The sequence below is a fragment of the Chiroxiphia lanceolata genome, chromosome 3, assembly GCF_009829145.1.
Source record: "Chiroxiphia lanceolata isolate bChiLan1 chromosome 3, bChiLan1.pri, whole genome shotgun sequence".
Classification (NCBI taxonomy): Eukaryota; Metazoa; Chordata; class Aves; order Passeriformes; family Pipridae; genus Chiroxiphia; species Chiroxiphia lanceolata.
In genome coordinates this window covers 61,782,610-61,803,490 of record NC_045639.1, presented here as the reverse complement: position 1 = coordinate 61,803,490, position 20,881 = coordinate 61,782,610, and the positions used below count along the sequence as shown (strand labels likewise).

Here is a 20,881-nt window from a genome sequence, read left to right as displayed (position 1 = left end):
AAACATAAAATGATAGCAAATTACTTAGTTTTCACCATATAAGTAAGGTTGCTTGCACCAAATCACAGAATATGCTGAGTTGGAAAGGAACCACAAGGATCACTGAGTCCAGCCCTTAGCCCTGCACAGGACCATCCCCAGGAGGCACACCATGTACCTGAGAATATCATCCAAACACTTCTTGAACTCTGTCAGGCTTGGTGCTGTGACCACTCCCCTGGAGAGCCTGTTCCAGTACCCAACCACCCTGTGGCTGAAGAACCCTTTTCTAATATACAACCTAAACCTCCCCTGACACAACTTCAGGCCATTCCCTCTGGTCACCACAGAAAAGAGATCAGTGCCTGCCCCTTCTCTCCCCTCATGACTAAGTTGTAGACTGCAATGAGGTCTTCCTTCAGTCTCCTCCAGGCTGAACAGACCAAGTGACCTCAGCTGCTCCTCATACAGCTTCCCTGTCGGCAGAGAGGCTCGAGACAAACTGCAACGACCAATGTGATCAGCAAAATGTCCGTTTATTACAAAAAGGATACCCGTTATATACTGTTACTACAGTATTGGCTACATGAAACATACCCTGTTGTCCAGTTCTAATTGGATTAATACAGTTGTCCATATGAGCTAAGGACACATGTTTACCTCTTGAGACTCCACCTTAACCTTGGCACAGATCCTCCTTTGTCTTAGCTTTCAGAGCCTGAAGCCATGTTAATTGCACAACATTTTTTACTGTTTGTGCTCAGCTATGCCAAGGCAAGGCCCTCAAAATGCAGGAGAAATTGTTCACTCAATTTTGCTCTCTCCACACTTCCCTCATTTTGATGGTGGACAATTGCAACAGACTTTAGAAAAGGCACTTTTAAGAAACACTCCTACAATACCACTATTCAACAAAACCATTAATAAAGCAGCCACTCTCCTTTATTTGATAACTATTTGTCTGGACATCCAAACTGTTTGCAAGAGCACTAATGATGCGAAGCATCTTTAGATAGGGGTCTGTAAGCACATAACACCTCATGGTGTAACAACTCATCTAAGTCCATCTAATCCACTCCTACAGACCACAACAAAAATGCCCACGTATGAGATTTATCCTTCACATCAAATACCCACTAAGCAAAACAGCTGCAGGTACTTTCTCAGGTTAATCAAACAAATCAAATAACAGCATCTAGTAACAACAAGACTATTTTTCCCTCCAAACAACAGACCTACACTGCAGGTGGTTTTGTCCCATAGCAAGCAAACAGGAGAAAAAACATGTCCTGAACAGCTGCTCATTAGGTGAGCACCATTCTGCCTGCACTGCAAATGAAGCAAATGTCATGTGGAAAAAAACACAGTTTACAGTCATGTAATTAGACATGGTAACACAGGCATACACAAAAAAGGAGGGAAGACAAGTACAAATTACACTTACACAGGCAATTTATTTCTGGGAGTTTATAATTTTTGATGTTCCTGGACTTTAACCTTATAATTTCTTATAAAAAGGCTTGTTTTCATATTATTTTTTCATATTATACAATAACTGATAACTTTAAACAATCACCTGCTATAAAAATATCCACCCTCAAATAATTATTTATTCTGAATGGAACACTTTACTTAAGGACACTGGGAGAATACTCTATCAGAACAGACCAAAGCTAACACAAACTGAATAGGACCTTACAGTAAATATTATGAAGCAGTGTGAATTTATTGCAAGTTTACCTGATACTCGTTGGGCCAGAAAGTGCTGACAGCCAACTCCGCTCGAAGCCAGTCTTTGCCAGTGGAGCCTGTGACGTTCCAGATGGGATTAGCCAGTGGCCCTTTGTTCACCCTAACCAGGATGTTCAAAGTGCCTGGGTTTGCTCCATTCTTGCTGTACAGAAGGTAGCTGAAATCGATGCAGTGAGTATCATTTTCCTTCATTGTTGGAAGCTGAAGTCTAGTCTTTTCTCCGGGGTCATGGTCTGAGGAAATCACTATCATATACGATCCTAGGAAAGGGGGGAGTGGGAAAGGGGAAAAAAAAACCAAAACACAAGAAAAAGTAAAGATAAATGCTAAGAAACTGATTCTTCACAGCGAAAAAGGAAGAAATGCATAGGTTTTCATATCCCAGAAATCTCAAAATTCAAGTAGCATGAAATTCAGCAAGCTATAAAATGGCTAGAAACATCATTGAAGCAGTAACTAGAGAAGATATCACATATCTCTGAGGACCTACCCCCAAAAAAAGGCAGACTTGAATTTCAAATACATTAGCAATGGAAATAGCTGACTTAGGACAACAAGTCAAATCTGTTTTGAAAACTTTGGTTTACTGTTCCATTTGCCAATGGATTTGAGGGGATAATAGAAGTTTCTACAGCTGGAAGAGAGTCCACCTTGTAAATGTGTATTACAAGTATACATAAGACAAAACAAGCTGTGCCTGCCTAGCTGTAAAGGCAGGAAGTGGAAATCATATGTTTTAACAGGTTATACAGGCTATACTGATGAAAGTCTGTCCTGCTGTTCTGCAGAATGGATGATAAAGACAGGCTCCCATCTAACCTAGTCCAGAGTTGCTTCATTTCTTCAAGAGTGACAACTCCATATCAGGTACTATTTAGTGAATGAACCCCACAGAAAAAAGGCTGATAGATGGAGCATGCCAGGAAAACCTTTGCAACCAAGTGAGAGAACCCAACTCAGCATACAATCTGAATCATTGCTACAGGAAAGTTTCCTAACCTAAATTTACCTACCCATCTGCTTAATGATTTTGGAACCTTCACGTTGACAGATTTTCCTTATACTTTCAGTCCTGAAGGGCATCACAATAAAGAGCCTTTCCTCCCGAAAATGGTTCAATTAAACCCATCAAAAATACAGTCAAAAATTAACCTAAATTTAAAAAAGTAATAGATTTGTGAACAATTGCCCAAATGAGTAGTCTCACAGAAGTCTTGGAAGTATGTATATACACAACCTTGCTCCCTCCTCAGTCATCTACCTATTCCAAGAAAATTAGAAGCCTATGCCAAAGTAAACTATATAGAAAAATTATACCTTTGAAAAACATGCAGAATACGTTCTTACACCTTTTATAAGAAAGTCATTCTTTACTCATAAAGAAGTACTATAGGATTAAAAGAGTTAGGGTTTTTTCCCTATTTATGTACAATTGTAATATCTTAATATTAATTAATTATTTTAGTGTAAAATCTTCATAATATCTTAAGATATTATTGGACTTGGCAGAAACATGAAGTATAAACGAGGGAAATGCTCATAATCTCATTAATTCCCAAGATTAAGTAACTCTGAGATTTGCAATGAGAGTTTGGGGCAAATCTTACAGCTAACTATTCACAGTGGTGCTTCAGGCTGGAGCAGGGGAACAGGGTGAGGAGAAGCAGAGACCAAGTGTGATGGACTGACTGCAGCTCCCAGTCCCCATCCCCTTGTGGTGTAAATTTGGCTAAATTTTCCCTAAAATGAGTCTGTTTTGCCTGTGACAGCAAATGGTGATTTACAAAAGAAATGATTTCCATGTCTTTGTCTCAACCCATGAGCTTGTCAACCTCATTTACCCCCCTTGTGCTGTTGAGGAACAGAGCAAAACAGGCAGGATGGGGATCTGGCCAAGGTCAACACACCACAGTTGCCATAAAGAGCAGCAGTTAGACAGTGTTAGCTAACACTAATACTAGGTGTTTCATTACACCCCACTAGAGACAGGGTCTGTGATATTTTTTCCATTGTTACTGGCCTAATAGGTCAAGCACAAGCAGATGTAAAACACTGTATACACCTACTTCCCTTGCAAAAAAGAAAGAAAAAAAGCCAACTAACCTGTATTCTGTTTCCACCAAGATTTTATAAGGAAAAAGTCAATGCAAGTGAGTTGCTTAATTAAATCCAAAAATAGTAAAAAATAAAAAATTAAATTAAATTAAAAAAAAAAAAAAAAAACAACCACAAAAACATATTTGGGGCAATGAAGAAAGAAAAACTAAAATTTCTTTACAGCACCGTCCAAAGAAGAAATTCATCCTTTCTGTCTTGCAAGAAGAAAAAATGAACTTCTTTGATGTTAAGATGAAAAGTATTCAAAGTCATAATTTATGCCTGGACAAAGAGCCACTGCTGTTAGATATTCCTTTCACTGCCTATTTTTCAACATGCTTAAGCATAATGCCTTTAGTTACTCTGGCAGTAGTGCAGTTACAAAATGCATCACAGCGGATCAGTAACATTTTTCTTGAAAATGTTTGACAGTGATGTTGCTTCATCCTTTTTTCAGTAATTATCAGATAAGAGTCTTCTCCATCCTTGCGAGTTTGCAGTCTTTAAAATTCATAAAATATGCTCCCTTTCCCCAAGAAACTTGTGTTAATTTTTCCTACTTAAATATAGTTTAAATTTCTCCAAATCAAACTCCATACTTTCATTTTAGCTTCTAAGTGTCTTCTATTTTTTTGCCAGTTAATAGCTCCTAATCCTATTCCTGATGTAAAAGGTCAATCCAACTCTCTCCTGCACAGAAGGGAAACACAGTATGAAACAGATAAATGGCACTGTCTCCTAAGTCTTTACCAAGTTAATGCAAAGAATTCAGCTTTAGCATCTGACTTTCAGGAAGATTTTTATGCCTATTTACCACTTAATGAACTCGCTAAAAGGCATCTACACAGATATAGAATAAGAGACACCAGACTTTTCCTTAGCCACATTATTAAACATACCTCTATATACCTCATAGTTTTCACTGTCTTTTATTTGTTTTGATATGCATTGAATTTGAAGTCCTAGCTCAGTGGCAAGGACAGATCATTTCACAATAAATTAATTCCTTAATTAATAAATTGTGAAAAGTCGTAGTTTTTATTCCCTACTGAAAACTAAGCTCTCTTATCATCTAGCATTTAATTGCAGGTAAGAAATCATGTTAAGATTAAAAAAAAATAAATTCCTTAAATAATATAAAACATGCCTACTGTAAGGTACTGATGTGACAGATCAGTTTCCCGATCAAATTATTTTCTCTCACTTCCTTGATTCCTGAAAAACGGGCTTCTGTTTGAGGTGTGAAACTTTTAATTTTCAGCAGGCTGGTCTTCAGCCAAATCCTGCAAATCTTCTTTTCTCCAAACAAGTACTAACCATCAAACCATCTCCATTTTGATGGCACACTGTGATAACTTCTCTGTCTACAAATGTGATCCTTTAATTACTAGGACTTCCTACTGGGGAAAAAAAAGTTCAGAATGTTATAAATTTCATTTGCAACTAGACTTATGGGTACAGAAATGGAGTCAATTTTCAACTGTGGTTCTTGATGGGGGAGAAAAGACCCAACTAATACACACCCACTGTAATAGAGAGTAATGTGAGGATGCTAAAATAGATTCACAGAGAAAGATCAGGTAAAAAGAAGCCTTTACCATAAAGTTAAAAGAAGGGGTTGTCTTTACTTCATGGCAATGTCAATGACATGAGATGGAGAGTCAAGGCACTTACATGCATTATCCTAATGCTCAGGACTATGTGACCTTTTTTTTTTTAATAATGAGGCAATGAACAGACACTAAAATGCAGAAAAAGGCTTGCAACAGGAAGTAGACTGTAAAAATTAGTTGAGAAGAAATTCAGAAACATCTGTATTAATTCACAGAAAACTTATATTTCAAACATAATAGTATTTATGCCTATTTTGGTCTTCAGAGATTGCCTTCCCTGTAACAATTTGAGAGGGCCTTTTATATATATTTCTGTAATTTGTAAGAAGGGAAGAAGTAAAGACTAATGATAAAAAGCCAAAAGCTATTCATTTTTTCTTCTTGCAGGAAGGATACTATTTAAAAAAGAAAAAGTCAATGAATAAATTAAATATGCTCCAGGTAAACTTTCATCTGCTTGGGTTTAATAAAACCTCAAACCATTATAACCTTCTCTTCCTCTTTCTCTTTCCATTACCCAACACATAGCAAATGACTGCCACCTTAGGACAAAAAACATAGGAAAAAAATAAAGAATTTATAATTTTAATGTCCCTCACCATCAGTTAAGGAATGTATCTAGAACTATATGTTAGTTTTTTGTAATTCCACTTAAGATACATTACTTGATACACATGCAAAATATTCAACGTTATATCCTGATTTTGCCTGCTTTCATTTTAAAAAATTCAACAATAATATTATTAGTGTAACAACATAAGCTTTCTCCAAAATTTTTTTAGATGGCTACAACTCAGAGTCATCTTTCCACTTACTTCACTTGCTACCAGTATCATTCCCTACACAAGGTTCTAATTGTTGAAGGCTTGTTTCTATTTCTTTACAGACTGCTAAAATGTAAGGGTTGGAGGTGGGGGTTGGGGACATCAGGATCAGCAATTTCAGCTTCACCGTCTAGCTCTCTGCCACGGCACCACAACACAAATGTAAAAGTAAAGACCCTGAATTTCCTACAAAGATTAAAAATAACAACAAAAACACACAATACAGACAGAGGAAATTTTTCTGGAGAACGCAAACCTTTTTGGTTTTTTTCTACTTCCAATAGAGAATGCGAATTATTAACCGAACCAAACCAAAACAGGTTATTAAGCTACATCATATAAATAAAAGCAGAGTACTCATTCAAACAGAAACTCAGTGTCATGGACTGCAACAGCTCATCAATTCATCAATTTCACACCAACAACACACACAAGAAGAAGTGTCCTGCCCTCCAGACTATACTTGTTGATGCCAAAAGTCCTGCCTTACAGTAAGGTCATGTAACTGGGATTCCCCCATTAACCACACCCACAGAGGTCAAGCAACAGGAAGACAACTTGACAAGATAGCACAGCATAAGACTGATCCAGGCAAGGCAAATAAAAGCAGCATCAACTCAGCCATAGAATAAATATCATGAGCTACTACAACACTTTACCAGTATTTACATCTATGATACTACTGGTGCAATACTAGTATCACTCATGGCTCGTACAATTCCATAAGAGCAAAAAAATGTTTGTCAATTAAAAGGGGGAAAAAAGAGAAAGGAAAAGAAAACACGTCTCCAAGGTATGAAGCATTTGGAACACAGTTTATGACGAAGTTTTGTCTAAAAATTGTTCCTTGGGCTAGAAGCAGTTACAAAAGTTTTATTCTCCTTATCAACATTTTACATATGAATAAATATGAAATATATACTCTTTGGAAGTGTTTGAATTGATAGTTTTCTCATACATAATACCAGCATCCTGTGGATTTGTTTGTACTGATGCAGAGAAAATAGATCATGATGACATACCAGTTTCTGAGGTATGATAATTTAGGTCTTTTCACCCTGTTTTTTCTTGTGATGGACCTTTAGCTAATACACAGACTATAAGCACTTCAAAATCTGAGACAGAAAAATGTCAGCAACTGAAATTTACAATGCAAGCTTGTACAATGCAAGCTTGTGTCTGTACAAAAGAGCATTTATCTTGTGATGTGCTCCTTTGAACAATCTCTTCCACCAAAGTATACAGAAAATGATATTTGATACGGTGCATCAGGCAAGCTTATGAAAGCACAGTGTTACTGAACAGAAAGCTGCATTTAAGTAACCAAAAGGCACATGGAATAGTTTCATATTTATTTAGGAATTAAGCAAGGTACTCTGTCGTGAATTTTTAAAATCACCGTCCATGAATGGATGGCTAAGATGAAAGTAACAACAGCTCTTGAATTGTCTGAATTTCTGCTGTAAACCCATAAATATCCCATGGATGGTGGCATGGTGACTGCAGGACGCTTCTCAGTCACCCAGGGGCAAAATTTCCAAGAAACTTCCAACTCTAGATCAATAAAAACTCAGTATGAAGCTATCCAATTGGGATACCATTTACACTTGCACAGCCTAAAGCCTGTCAGATGTCCCAGTGAGCAGCTGCTCCCAGAGCAGCAGCTAACGCTACCAAACCTCAAGGCAGTATTGCACCTCCTGGGAAAAATGCAGTCCCATGAAGATACTGACACCTGCACACACTTGCAATAACTTCACTGTATGAAAAAGAAAAGAGTTTAAATCCATTTTGTTTCACCACTCCTGTAAATTGATATTACTTGGCTGGATGAGTAGTAATGCACAGAAGTTTCCCTGTGTGTTAGTTGTGTTCCATTCATTTTTGTGCAGACCCTCCAGGATGAAAGACCAGTGTTGGCCATTCTGTGTCCACTTATAGGTCTACAGTGCCACCATATCACCATACTACTGAATATTCAGCATTTAGATTTTTCAAATGCTGATAAAAGAGACACTTTACTAAGAGGGTTACAAGAAATCAAATGGAAATCAAATTATCTATTCCTGTGGAGTATTATTTATTTGGAATGAAATTAAAGTGAAATATGAAAATATTAAAAGTACCTGAAGGCAGATACCTTACAGAAAATGTCAGTGCTGAGTACTTGCTTAAGTCTTTGGTGTGTTGTGTGTTTGCTGTGGTGCATAAAAACAAGTCCACAGAGAATTCACAAATTTCAGCCAAGGTGAAAGCTTATTGCCACTAGAATTCATAGGACTTTTACTCCTACTGTGTCCTCCTCCATCTGTGCTCATCAGATCCTTGCAAAGCAACACACAAATCCAGTAATAAATGACCTAAATCTCCTTTACTCTCCTCTTGAGAGAGGTAAGGGGACAGAAAAGTTCAATTTCCTCCCACATGAGGAATATGAACTGACTCCTGGAGAAGCCAAACAAGAACCAGAGCCAGGTCAAGGTAAGAGAGGAAACTGAAGCCACAATACATAGATAGACAAGGGGTTTTTTTCTGCATTAAAAAAAAAAAAAAATTTAACTTCTTTCAAGTAGCTTGAAAGTATTTAGAGAAAGGCAGTTCAAAAAATATCTTTAGGATTATTTTTTCTTCCTTGTCAACTAAAAAATACCCTGCAAGTTTTCTAGGTTTTTTTCCTTTCCTAAGTACTAAACAGTATTTAGATTTTAAATGAATGGGAAAATATAATTTTTGAAGCTGCATTCATACTCAGTGTTTTTAACACACTAATCATTCTTCTAAAAGGAACAATATTAAATGTGAGCTGAGAGGATACTTACTCCTACCAGCTTAAGACACTGAAACTGAAAACAAAAATGGAACTGGTCATTCCCTGGATAAGTGTCTGACAGCAGAACAATCTTCTGAGAATACTGCTCACAGGGATCACGAACAGTTAAATAAAAGCTCAATACCATATGTGACAGCAGATTACAACTGCTGTTACAGACCTTTCTAAAGAGAAAATTAAATATCCAATATTTCTGGGAAAGTAGTCTTAGAATTTATTTAAAGCATGGGAGGCTCATAAAATATTTTTACTAGGTTTTTTTTCAGGGTGTTGGTTTTTTTTGGTAACAGGAAGAACATTTATTTATTTTTGATCACTTTTCCTTAGCACCAAATAACAATTTTTCCTGTTATGAAATAATTTTTTCCCAGAACACTGCTTTATGCAACAGCAAACTGAAGAATGATGTTTTATTTTCAAGTTTTATTGCTTTTACAGGTGTAGGATAGGACCTACACTTAAGATGCTGTATAACCCTTGATTAAACGCACAACATGGATTAAGAACCAACTGCTGGTAAGAGTTACCATTGATAAGAATTTTGAAAAACAATATAGAACAATAGTTAAATAATGGAAAAAAAACTCACTGTATGCATTCACAAAATAGATTTAGTAGCAAATTGTTTGCTGTTCTTCATAATATCACTCTGAAGTACATATCTTACTTTGTAGGCATTCACACTCCAGTTGAGAACAACCAGAAGTCAGGCCTTTACCAATACAACTGTAGTACTCTTTAGTAAACTCAAGTACTTGCTTAAGTACTTAAGGGAAAAAAGCTGAAAACCTTGAAATTTATTAAGTTCCAAGGAAGTCTTCCATCTGTCTTCACACCATCAAATACATATGGTTATGAGTATTTGCAAAATAAAATCTTAGGCAATTTTTCGAGCATGGTACATTAACACTGAATGCTACGTAAAGTGAGGAATTTTACATAGACAGAAAGGAAGAGGCTAAAAAAAGGGACATCTACAAACAGCTACTTCTAGAATTTATTTTGATTTTCCAGTTCTGATGGTGATGTTGATCTCGCAAGCGCAAACAGTCCTATAATGTATATTGCTATGATTACTATAATAAATAATTCAACAACACCTACAGAGAACAGTAAAAATCCACAAATTGTACATATCCAAAAAATTGAGGAATCCTATGCAAGAATATGGGGATTCATAATCCACCATATTGAATACCACAGAAAAAAAATTAAAAACCCTAAATACATGTTGCACACCAGAAAAAATTCATACGGACAATAAAAATAACAAAGACAGACAAAAAGCTGGCCAAAAAACAGTTGAAACATTTGTTTGATACCATAGGAAGGCTTACAAAATACATAAAAACCTTGCTCTTCTAGACGCTGGAGCTCACAGTTAAAACAGACACATGGGTTTTATGGTGTGTGACAACTCTCGTCACACTTCACCTCTTGCTAACAGTCCTCCCTTCCCCAGACATCAACTACTCTTCTCTCCCAAATACTTAAACTGATTAGCATTAATACATTACATCCAGAGTAATGGTTACAACCTATACGTAGTTTGATGTCTGCTACGCCTCCATCAGGCGTGATGGAGGTTAGAATGCCCGAGAGGTCATCATATTTTCCATCCAAATTAGTTGTTTGAAAATAAATTGATAAATAAATAAATAAGCTCTCCTTAAAAACCCTTGCCTCTCAAATTGTATTAGCAGTTCGACTGGTTTTACACTCTAGTACACACCATCTTTCTTCTACAGGGAAATACTTTTGAGATGGATGGAAACAACCCTATCTATTATAAAAACCACTCATGCTAGCATACTAGCATTTTTTATAGTGTTTTCAAAGAAATAATTGGGCTCAGTGTCCAGCAAGTGGAGGAACAGCAAGGAAAAAGACTGCATCATACAAACTAGGACTGCTGTTTCAGAGAAAACTTGAAGTTCACCAGCTATTAATGGAGTTTTAGTAATTTTTCTTGTTGTTTGGGGGATTTTTGTTTTCATGTCAGAAAGCATCTCAGTTTATGAAGATTTGCATCTTTCCTCTAGACACCATGCTTTCCAATTAATAAAAATTTGAAACAGCTTTTTGCTTCCAAATAGCTAGTTCATATATGCTAATGCTATTTAAATCCTTCTTTATTTTGACTACTGAAGTTCATAATGTCAACAAAACACTAAGCATACTTATCCAAGTCTGTAAAACATTCCCCCACCTGCATGAGATTACCAGCTAATTCTTGGCACCAACTAATGTGATTCACCTAAACTTCTGAAAAATACAAAACTGATAAATGTACCAAAACATGTATTGTATGAAGGATGAGAACCTAGTCTCCGTTTCAGACAATTTGTGAACTTTTAACACTAATATTCATTAGTCAAACATTGCACTTAATTATTAGAACTGGGAATTGAACTCATGTTCCAAAGATAATTTCTTTGCAATTTTCTTCTGTGATTTATTTCACACTTCTGTTCTCTTTAATGACACAGTATAGATATCAGAGTACCAGGTCATCCAAGAAGCTATTTTATTTTCTTTTTTAAACTGCAAATAAGCTTTTAAATAAAATTTGGAGCTTTTTTTCTTCCTAAGGGAATGCATAATTTATCCTGAACTAACAGTATAATTTCAGTCTCAAACTTTTCTTTCAAAATTAGAATTTACCAAAACCATAAAAGAAAACTGAAGTCGTTAACAACTATAAATCATAATACTGCCTTCAAATAGTCCAAATGTTCATATAAGATACTCAAGAGTCAAGTGGCATCTCAGAAAATGAAGAGAGATTAATCTCATAGTATTGTCTTCTAACACTAAAATTTTCTAATAAAAATCTCTGTGAAGGGAATACCAAACAAATTGAGAAAACAAGCACAGCTGTTAATCATTACATAGTTACTAAAAAAAGGTTTTTTAAAAAAATTCAAATATTTATTTCCTTTAATGTTTTACCAGCAACCCTCCTGAGACTGACTAAGGGCTAAGCAGAATCTTCCCTACACACAATGGAAATGCACAACAGTTAGGGAAAGAAAAAGAATTTAGACTCTTTCCAACAGAAATAGATAAAAACAGGCAATGAAGTCTGTGTATTGTCAGCTGACGTGTTCCTTTCTCACGTACAGAAGACAGAACTGTTCCTGGCATTTATGCACGTAGAAACACTTCAGGAGGAAAGACTGTGACAGTAGATAGCAGAACACTTACGACTCCGGCAAGAGGCAGTTATTAAGCACTCAATTCCAGAATTCAATTAACATTTTATCTAATCGTCAACCTGAAATCTCACAGTAATTTAAGATTATTACTGCTTAACCTATCACCAGCCAACATGAAGTCTAGGTTACCACCTTTTTTGCACCAGTCTTTAACTTTCTGAAAATTTCCCTTTCCTTTTCCTCTCTTGTAGAAAAGACAGTCCTAATATTCTTCAGTTTTTGCACAGAGGAAACGCTGCTATCTAGCCCTGTCATTTCTGTCGCTTTCTTCTGAGCTTTCCAAGAACAGACATTCTCCTTCCACACTCCAAAGTGAAGTGCCTATTATTCTAACTGCACTAAGAAAAAAACAAAAATATAATTTAATATGTATTTATATAGAACATCCTATACAAAACAATTACAGCATCTGCCTTTTCCATAACAGCATAACAGGCCTGCACAGTTTCACCAAATCATTTCTTCCTTATTGTTTCTCAATTCTTCTTGATTACTCCAATGCATCATAATAATTTTTGAACCCCAGATTACCCTGAAATAGGCTCACAGGCTTAGTAACCTGGATAACCTCAGCCAGTCAAAGAACATTTGTTATTCCACAATCTACAGCACTAATGAAAACTAAGAATGACTGGACACTACAAGTGCTTTCCAAGTAGCTTTTCATCTACAGGAAAGCTGTCCCAGTTTCATCAATATGTTTCTTCCCTAAGCTTAATGAACTAAGCTTCACAAGTTAAGAACATGTGGTATCTACTGCTTCACTATCTTCTTATATATTTAGAGAAATACATTTACACTTCATTAAATAATATAAAACTTTCTTCTTGTTACTCTCCAGTAGCTACACCTTAGCTCACTGCCACATTAAATATACTGTCAAGAGGTGGTTAAGAAGCTGAAGATCATCAATTCTGATGGACAGAAGACACTTCATTTCAACATCTACCCATAAGATGCCCAGGTCAGCAGCAAGAACAGCTATTCCCTGGTCTGTGGGGACACCTGCCCCCAGGGCACTCGGGGTAACTCCATCCAGGGCCATCCAGACTGGCCAGGCAGCCTCTTGGCATCGTCAAGCCCTGTATGTCACATCCACAGCTCCAAGACATAGCCCTTTCCCATGTACCTTGATTTTTTTTTCAGTTTAAGATGTTGGGAGTGGGAAAGGGCATGGAAGGGACCACAGTTCAGCAGCTTCTGCCATACAATGTCAAGGCTATTAATGCCTACCTCAAGCTAGACTTTTGGAAGGAGAAGACATGCTGAAACACTGGTGGACAACATAAGGCAGGAACCGGAAAACAGCACAGCCCCCATGCTGCCAGCCAAGCAGTGCCCAGAACTGCACCCTGAGGTCTTGGGTATAACACCAGGCCAGCACTGAGAGGCTGCACAATCCCTGCTGCAACATGAGAGAATGAATGACAAGATCAGTCAGTAAACGTATGAGGTTTTCTTTAGCTGCATCTTCTCGTCTACAGATAGTGGTGTGCAAGGGAAGAAATCCACAGCTCTGGGATACGTTTGCCCCTATTAAAGTTACCTGTGACACAGCTATTTCCATGTTGAGTGTTAATTCATCAAGCAAAAATTAGAGACTAACAACATAAATTAGTTACATGTATTCCTGTAGTTAGAGAGGAATCAATTGTTCGGGTTAGGGGGTTTGTTTGGTTTCCTGGTTTTGGGAAAGCTGCTAGTAACCGAGTGCATGACAGCAGACAGAGGCAAGGTGGAAAAGAATTCCATTAACTATCAATGCAAGGTGTTCTGACTCTATACAACTGCAGTCTCACATTCCCTTATCCAGTGTTCTCATTATTACATAAGAGACACATAAACACATAAATAAATAGATTAAATAGATTCATGGACCCACAGGAAGCAGGCTGCTTCATCTGAATAAAAGTAAAACAACAAAAAAATTAAATACTTTCAAAAGTTGAAAATAATTTTAAAGTCTATCTATACAACCAATAAAATACATTAATTTCTTTTAATACCAGGTACTAATTACCACTTCAGTTGTAAATTTACTAAGAAACTTATCAGAATAAAAATAATACATTGAGAGATGCAAGATACATTTTGAAAGAAGCACTTTTTTTCCTTTAATATAATCAAGTATTTTTGTAATATGCAACACACCAAGGGTGAGGCAAGGCTTGAAGCAACCATATGGCTCAGTCATTTAGCAAAAACAGGAAATAAGGCAGTGCAGGTGGCTATGGAAGCATTCAGTGATGTTTAATTTTAATGAACTAATTTGAACAATGTGTGATAAAATCAGCATACAAAATGATGCATATTGCTAGAACTATCAAGAGAAATGCCTCTCTCCTGCAAGGCTCAATCATTCTGCACAAAAGACACCTTCGGAGGTTGTGAGTGTACAGGGATATGGTAAGATAAAGGCAAGAGAAGCAAATGAGAGCATACACGTAATATTTACACCTATGTAATGCCAGACACCTGTAGCCTATCTAAAACAATTACTCCAAACTTTATCCTTAATTTTACGTTTCTCTTTTGCCAGAACTTAGTCAGTTCCGTGCGTCTCATAGCAACGAATTGTCACAGTTTATTTTTGTAATTTATGTTCTCAGAACAAATTAATTTTTACAAATTAGCATTTGCTTGAGAATGCTAACACTTCCATATTACATGAATGAATCAATAGTTTCCATGAAAAGGGGATAATAATGTTATCTAAACCATGCTACTGAAGTTCAAAATCACAGATAGGTATAACTTTTGGGAAGTAAAGCTACCAACAGACCATAATTTTTAATATCTGCCACAACTTCTCCTTTAATTCAAAGGTCAGCAAGCACATTTACTACTCTGAGTGATCAGTGCCTTACTGTCTTTATAAGGTACAATTACTTGGACAGCTATTTATCATTTCTAACAACTAAAAACATTGCTCTTGTCTTCAAAGAAGCAAAGGTTATAAAGTTTCACTGCCAGTCAAAGCCTTAAAAATTTGATTACTTACTCCAAACTGATAGGGGCATCACACTGGTATGAAAAGAGCATTCTATACTGATAAATCATAACACTATTTGAAAGTGTCATGCTGCCATACAGATTCACTTTAAGCAACATACTGGAAAATTTCCACTCAAGATATATAACAGTGAGACATATAACAATGCTCTTACTCTTACCCTTTAATTTTAAACTGAACACACAGAAACCTGTGGTACACAAAGTAATGAAAAGCACTGGAGTAATCCCACATCACCTCCAAACGTAGTTGTCCCACTGGATTCAACAGAAACCACCTTCACCTTTCATGAATCATTTTGGGTGCTGTATAATTAAGCTGGAGAAGGAACAAGACAATAACATACACACCCAAACACAATTAAATCATCAGACTCTTCAACATTGCTCTGAATTATTTCTGAGAGTTAGCCAAAAGACAATACTACACAGTTCTCTGCTAGGTTTATTAATTTCTACCTGGGACTACTCATCACTAAGAGATATGTAGGCAAAAAACATTCTTCTTCAAATTTAAACTCTATTTCGCTAGCTAGTTCACAATCCTATGGCAAGAACCTTATTGCCCAGGAAAAAATAAATAAAAGGGTGGGAGGAAATTTTAAAAACTCAACAAAGAGCAAACTCAGTAGAAGCTAACATATAAATATGGATTTCATCACCCTGAAAGTCCTCTTTAAAAAAAAAATCACATCAAAGATGCTGGTGAAAAGTATCACAAAACCAGATGGAACAGCAGAAACAAAAATTAACATAAATAAGTGAAAGGAAAGCATAGCTAGAAAACAAAAAAACACCATAACTTAAAAAAACCCCCAGCAACAACAACAAAACCACCACACACATACTTGTTAAAAGACAACCATGGGGCTGTAAAGAGGTTAAGAATTGAGTTCTAGAGGACCAGCTCTAGAATATATCACAGTACAAAAGAGCAGTAATATCCTGCAAGACTGCTTGTAATACAAGGCTGGGAGACATCTCAAAGTATTGGAGACCAAGAGCATCACAAACAAAGAAGGGGTATCAAATGCAAGGAGAGTAAGGGGTAAAATACAGCTGTAAAACATGAAATGACAGAAATTAAAGACTTTAGATGTAAGACTCTGATAGCTGAAAAGACAAAGAAGCAGGAGGAGAGTGGTTCAAGAGACAAATAGGTATAGGTCAAATAGTGCTAAGCAGTGTACAACTTGACCAAGTCCAGCTACACAGTATGGCTGGTTGAAAGATGATGCTACATGATCCTAAAGTCCTCTTAATAACTAAATGATTTTGTACATTAAACCTGAGGAGGATTTTTTCCCAAAGTAACACACCCTTGGAATATTATTTCATGAGTTCCAGGATATGCTTTTCTTATATACAGACCTTGCCCACATTTAGAAAGCAAAAATCTTACACTTTTAGGCTATCAATTCAAGAACAAGATTGCTGTTAGCAAATATCTGGCAATATAATCCTTCAGTAAATAGCATCAATTTAGTGATTTCAATACATCTAAGGCCAGTATGTGCCTCACACAAATCTATCTCTATTAAGTGAATAAGTAATAAAAACAAAGTACCTTAGGGTTTTGTTCCACATAAGTAGGCATGCAAGCAACAGAGAAGACTAAACTGGGAACAACTCTTCCAGTCCTTGTCTGTGGATAGCTAGATAGTTAAGCCTCCAAACTACAAAAAACTTCAAATATTTTGTGAGCAATGAAAATAGCCTTAAAAAACCCCAAACAAATCCCGCACTCAGGGCTCTCCTCGATCTTCCCCAAGAAAGGACTGAATGGAGGAGAATGCACACATTGAGATGGATGCAGGCTTTTTTGAAGCTCTGTCCCTCTCCGAGTCTTTGCAGAAAAGCTGTGGAAGTAACTATTAGAGGGCTGCCAAGCCTGCTTTCAAATATCTCATTTGGAGATTTTCTTCTTTATTATCTTTTTTCTGATGTGCTTGCTCAGGTACAGACAAGCAAAGTCTGTAACATTCCTATAGATTTGAGAGGCTAATGTGCAACTGAAAAATTTTATTACTTATTCCACTTCTAGCTCCATATTATGAAGAAAAAACCCCATATATTCTTCTGTCTTTCATATTAATTGATGTTGCTACATATTTCTTAAAAGGGCTTGGCTATGGTGAGGCACTGGAACAGACTGCCCAGAGAAGCAGAGGATGGCCCACCCTTGGAAGTGTTCAAGGCCAGTTTGGATGGGGCTTTGGGCAACCTGGTTTAGTAGAAGGTGTCCCTGCCCCCCCTGGCAAGGGGTTGGAACTAGATGATCTTTAAGATCCCTTTCAACCCAAACCATTCTATCATTCTATTATTCTTTAGAGAACATAAAAATGAATGATTTTTAAAAGGACTAGGGGAGGTATAAAGGGTTTAAAATTGCTGAAATAAAATCACGGGAATTCCCAGTTTACCTCTCAAGTGTCTTACATCTCTTATTAATATATGATAATCATACAAAATAGAACTGTAAATCCAAAATGTAGAGAGGCAGAGAAAAGAAAAAGAGGTCTAGCAAGTAGAAAAGGTTAGAACAGAGGGCAGAGAATAAGAGTTAACTGGATGGTCGAAGAGAAACTGTCACATCATTCAAAAATAATTTTGAATATGAGGGGGATTAATAATAATTCTGAGGTCTTAGAAAGACTAAGTGCCAAGGGAAAATAACACCATCAAAATTACCCTTTTCTCACATATTTGATGCAGTAGTAATGTGCAATATTAAGTGAATGGTATAAAGCAAACGGCATGCTTCTGTATGATGACTATTTTCCTTTAAAAAGTGCAATTTTAAATTCTTGATTTAAGACACCATAATAAATCAGATTTTGAAGAATTGCCTTTGTTTTCAGGGGTGGGTGGGGCAAGGGTATGAGGAATGATAGGTGTTGTTTGTTCCAACTTCTTCAAATAAAACAGGCTTTATACATAACCCACATCCATAACAAAGCCCTATATCAAGCTCTGGATGAGTGTGGGGGTGATGAGAATTCATTTTTCATTCCTCCAATATCAACCAACCACACTGAAACACTACCAACCCTTTAAAACATTATTATTCACTTTCTACCAAAAAAAAAACCAACAATGTCTCAGCAACTGTGAAACCAGCACTAACCATGCAATACCTGAGAACTGCAGTCAGAGAAATGGACAGCAGAGCACAGCAAACACAGTCATGGACCCGTTAATTCAGTTTGTTCACCAGACCTTTGACTCTTAATGCAACCTTTCCCACTTACTCCTAGATTCTCAGACACAGAGATGAAATCTCTTCCACTACTGACAAAGTATCATTTTCATCTTCCATCTTCTTGCTCTCCAGAGTGTATACTGTGGTGTGACTTCTGCCAAGTAAAGTTTTGCCTCACTGCCTAAGTGATTCAACCTACCACAGGCTTCTTTCTGGTTCACGTGAATTCTGGGACTCTCCCAGAAACATTTTGTCCATGCACACTGCTTCCTTAATATAACCTGCTTAATGCACAGTGCTTTCCTTGTGAAGGCAAATGCAACATGGCACTAAACTGGGTCCTATACATTAACCTCAAATAAATCAAATTATTAAAATCTCTGAAAAGATGTGTTTCAAAGGAAACCAAACAAACATTAGTCCCCATACATACTAGTCCTACAATGCATAAAAGGCTACTCATATGAAACTTTAAGCTGTTTTGCCAAACTTCGACTCCTCACTGAATTTAAACTCCTTCTGAAAAATATCTAAAAGCTTACTATCTCAAGAATATCTGAGAAATTGAACCTCCTTGGGAAGCAGGGGCAGAATGACACCAACAGGGGCTGGCGACAAAGCACTGAAAACAATTTCAGCTTGTATTTCATAACACTCACCATTGATCAAGTCTATAAAAACTTTGAATCTAATAGAAGAACAGATTACAGCTTAATTTTATTACTGGATAAAGTCTTCTTATAAAAACAGCAAAACTAAGAACCTGTGAAATGAACACTTGTAAAAAAACAACTCTTGTCTAGCATGAACACCCTCCAGACTGCTACAAATGGCAAGGAAGGATAATGCTCAAGTTTTTCAAGTACTCACTAAACACAAAAAGCTATGTATTTTTTTCATTTACTTCTTCATACAATTTAGTACTTCATTGACCAATAAATATGTTTTAATAACTTAAGAAATGGGACAAATCCTTCAAAACACACATGCACATATCTAAAAGCTGCTTGAACTTATATGTTCCTGAGGAGACCTACTAGAGAATCATCTCCAGTGAGTTACATTTAGCTTGCTAGTTCTACGCTAAAGATGCTTGCTAATAGTTTCCCACATTTTAGCCAGGCATCCTCTCCAGTTCATGTAACTCAGCTTAAAAATATTAATTTACAAAATACATTATATGAGACATTAAGTGGATATGCTATTTCTGTACAGACAAACTTGTTCTTTATTCCAAAGAAACTACAGTCTAAGTTTAGGGAGAAGTACAGTAATGGAAAAAACATGTATAGAAACAAAGAAGATGACCATATATTGTACAAGGAAAAGACACTATCTGGGGGAGGTGGTGTTTATTTTCTTAATGCAAAAGAATAAGTACTATATATAGAAAACACTTCACCATTTTTGAAAGCTTATAAAAGGAGGTGATTAAGATACATATATGAGCCAACTCATTTGCCTCCTAGAAACTGGCTACCAGACTCCTCTCCTTTGTTAGCACTCTACTGCTAACAATGCTGAGACTGAAGATGCATCTCTCTGGCATTCCCAATTTCAGGACCTGTCCATTGCTGTCTAAATTTTCAATAAGATTGAGAAGATAATCATGGGCAGAAAAAAACAAAATCCAGAATTTTTCTTGCATAAACTCTTTATGAGACTATCAAATTAAATCTTCTGTGTAGTAGAAAGGAATGTCAAACATGTTTGTCCAGTTCTCCATTCACCCAGTTGGCCATTCACAGTTAGAGAGCTTGTCAACACTTCTGTTTGCAACTTTTTTTTTTATAGAATATTTTTATCTGAACCAAAACTCACACCTTAAATGAATAAAAACCAAAGCTGAATGCTACTTTCCTGCACTTCAGTGCAGGAAGAGGAAGGAAAGGCAAAAAAAAAGAATCGTTTTTAAATGCACTTTAAAAATTAATTGTGGTTTGTTTCAATTACAGTCTGTTACCATAAAAACATTTTTAGTCAGTTCTAGACAGAAAACAGTACTCTTGACTACATAAATATGTTAATCAGCGATTCATACTTTTCTGATTACTCAACAAGATTTCTTCCAGCTTCAAGACACCACAGAACTATATAACTTGCCACTCAAAAAAATAAATGACAGGTTGTTTCATCAAATGAATGAAGACTCAGAGTTCCTCCTGAGCTGGTTCTACTTCAAGAATCCCTAATCCAAGATGCTAAAAGTGTTATACAAATGAAAGGATCACTAAATGCAAAAAGGTCCCACACCTTTCAGAAAGTATACCCAAACAAGAAGAGTCCTGCAACAAATCCTGTTTTCTCAGAAGAGCAGAATATGAGTTAATTCTCCTGGCTTACATGTAAGAGTC

General features: G+C 36.4%; 1 protein-coding gene across 15 annotated transcripts in view; it reads right to left on the bottom strand.

Annotated features, from left to right (window-relative positions):
• The window catches only part of PTPRK (protein tyrosine phosphatase receptor type K), a 391,962-nt gene that overhangs the window by 260,491 nt on the left and 110,590 nt on the right, over nt 1–20,881 (bottom strand). For all 15 annotated transcript variants that reach the window (XM_032681705.1, XM_032681692.1, XM_032681696.1 and 12 more), the window contains exon 3: nt 1,720–1,991. In XM_032681705.1, the coding sequence (XP_032537596.1) occupies nt 1,720–1,991 (272 nt within the window). The remainder of the gene's footprint in view (nt 1–1,719; nt 1,992–20,881) is intronic.